Raw genomic sequence first — 2,244 nt, 5'->3', positions numbered from 1 at the left:
CCCCACCCCCACCTTCCAAAAAAAATAACTAGAAATGTGGTGACTTTTCCCTGTGGTTTTGGATTCTTTTACCTTTGTCCTTTCCTCTGCAAGCAGTGAGTGATGCAGTAAGCCCCTCCCCCTTCCTAAAGCGGTCCAACTCACTGTCTTGTGAAAAATCACAATTAGATTATTTTCCAAAATCATTCAGCCTTAATTTCTACCTGATAAGACCAGACAATACGTCCCCAGATGTGCTTGTCCTCAGACGTCCACTGGATGTGGACACTGTTGTCCTCTGACTTGTCCAGTCCTGTCCACACATCAGGAGACATGTGATGTGACTGTGGACAAACCCTGATCAGTTACTGTTCTTTTCCTGTCCAACTGTCCTCGTTCATAAAGTGTCCCTGACAGCAGCTGCTTGTCTCTGAATGTGTCAGTGTCAAACTGCAGTGTCCTGTACGACTCATGTCCTCATAAAACAACACGTGTGTGCTCTGTGTCCAGGACCAGGACTGTGAGGGGACTCCAGTTAAAGTCCAGAAGACAGAACCGTCCCAGTAGACGAGCATGGCGTGGTTCCAGATCCCAGCGTGTGGCGGGACAACCTGCTGAGTCAGCGTGTAGAGCTGGACATGTGTCCTTTCCTCGTTTGTTGCTTGTTCTTAGACTTTAACACAATCTCCTGCTCAGGGAGGCTTTCTTCAGAGCAACGTTTGACATTTTTAATCAAGCTGGAAGATTAGGTGCTGGGACAGACTCCCGTCTCACTGGTCCTGACCCCGGGGACTGGGCCGACCTTCAGGACCAGGAGCTGTGTGGAACTCTGTAGCACCTGGGAGCTGGACCTGAGCTGGTTTTTATCCAGATGTGACCTTTTGTTTTGATTGTTACAAATAAAAAAGAACAACTTTGAGTTTGTTTTGTTCTTTGATGACTGGATTTATGTCAGAACACATATTCATCATTTAATCTGTTTATTAAACACTCTGTCATTGAAAATATATATTTTAATTACACACTAATACTGTAATTCAGTAGTACTGAAAGTACAATTTTACATTTGTTACACACAGCAGTGAGTAAAAATGTTTCTGTTAACTAAATATATCTTGAACAACTGGATGGATTTAAATGTAATTTTCAGGAAATAACTGGATGATCATCTACAGTCAACCTGATTCAAGATGGCTGCCACAGCCAAATAACCTTAACATAAACATGGGTTTAACTCAAGTCAGTTTTACTCTGAAGTCTTGTAATATTTACTATATTATTTCACATTTTTGAATATCAATGAAAAACAAATTGGAGGCAATGATAAAAATAAAATGGCAACAGTTCTTGATATAATTTGAAACTACTATGAAAAATTAGTGAGCACGATCAAAGATCGTTTATAAAAAGATGATGGATCACTAAGCTCAGTAAAAATGCTGTCTGCAGTGCGTGTTTCACCGGCAGGTGGCGGTAAAGCCTCTACAGGTGGTTTTAAACCGGAAGTGATGCCTTCAGACCAAAGAAGAAGAAGCTGTCTGGACCGGAGCTAGTGAGAGGAGTTTATGTGCTGCTTTGCGACTGGGTTCGGGTCGGGGTTCGAGTAAAAGAGAACAAATAATAAGAATACGAAGAAGTGAGGAGCATGTTGAGAATCTGTTTGCGAGGAGCTCGGTCCACAGCCCGGGTAAGACCTTTCTGCCTCCGCCGTGTCGTGTGTCATTCACTGACCCGCAACTTTAGCTCAAGGTTCCGCTCAGTGACCTGACCCGAACACCTCGGACTGAACGGGAACTAAATGCATGTCGCCCGCCCTGTTCCACCGCGGACTTTAACCCTAACTTAACCATGAAAATACCAGTTTGTAGTCTTTACAAAGTAACGTTTGGTGTAGTCTCGTAAAATATCGCGAGATGTCCTGTGCTATTATCGATAACTCTCAGCTACTACCACAAGGTTCAGCTCTGAACCGAGTTTTGTGTTTACTAAGGTCACTTGTCTGTGGCAGCCATCTTGATTCAGGTTTCTTAGAATTTGTTTATGATATTTTGCTAACAATCAGTCAAACACACAGTAATAAACATTGTCGAAGGTCCAGTCTTTTTTTTTTTTATGGATGGCCTCCCTTCTCCTGTAATAGCCATCCCCTCCACACCATTATGTTTTTTTTTTTTTTTTGTGAAGAGAAAATAGAGAGAGAGAAAAACAGAGAGAAGTAATTAGAAAGATAGAAAGACTGAAATAGCGATTAGGATTATATTAAAT

The 2,244-nt window shown here is 42.1% G+C and overlaps 2 protein-coding genes across 4 annotated transcripts in view; both read left to right on the top strand.

The window, feature by feature from the left end:
• slbp (stem-loop histone mRNA binding protein) overlaps window positions 1-898 on the top strand; it is a 6,186-nt gene extending 5,288 nt beyond the window's left edge. For both annotated transcript variants that reach the window (XM_014033145.1, XM_014033146.1), the window contains exon 8: window positions 490-898. In XM_014033145.1, coding sequence (XP_013888599.1) covers window positions 490-546 — 57 coding nt within the window. In that variant the 3' untranslated portion in view covers window positions 547-898. The remainder of the gene's footprint in view (window positions 1-489) is intronic.
• A 587-nt stretch (window positions 899-1,485) lies between these two features.
• The window catches only part of LOC106535986 (MICOS complex subunit MIC60), a gene marked incomplete at its 3' end in the record, with an annotated part of 15,615 nt that continues 14,856 nt past the window's right edge, over window positions 1,486-2,244 (top strand). The window contains 1 exon segment of one of the 2 annotated variants that reach the window (XM_014033144.1): window positions 1,486-1,666. In XM_014033144.1, the coding sequence (XP_013888598.1) occupies window positions 1,625-1,666 (42 nt within the window). 2 annotated transcript variants of the gene reach the window in all.

This window comes from Austrofundulus limnaeus, unplaced genomic scaffold (assembly GCF_001266775.1).
Source record: "Austrofundulus limnaeus strain Quisiro unplaced genomic scaffold, Austrofundulus_limnaeus-1.0 Scaffold1645, whole genome shotgun sequence".
NCBI classification, from domain to species: Eukaryota; Metazoa; Chordata; class Actinopteri; order Cyprinodontiformes; family Rivulidae; genus Austrofundulus; species Austrofundulus limnaeus.
The sequence above is the reverse complement of the archived record's forward strand: the minus strand, read 5'-3'. Positions and strand labels throughout refer to the sequence as shown.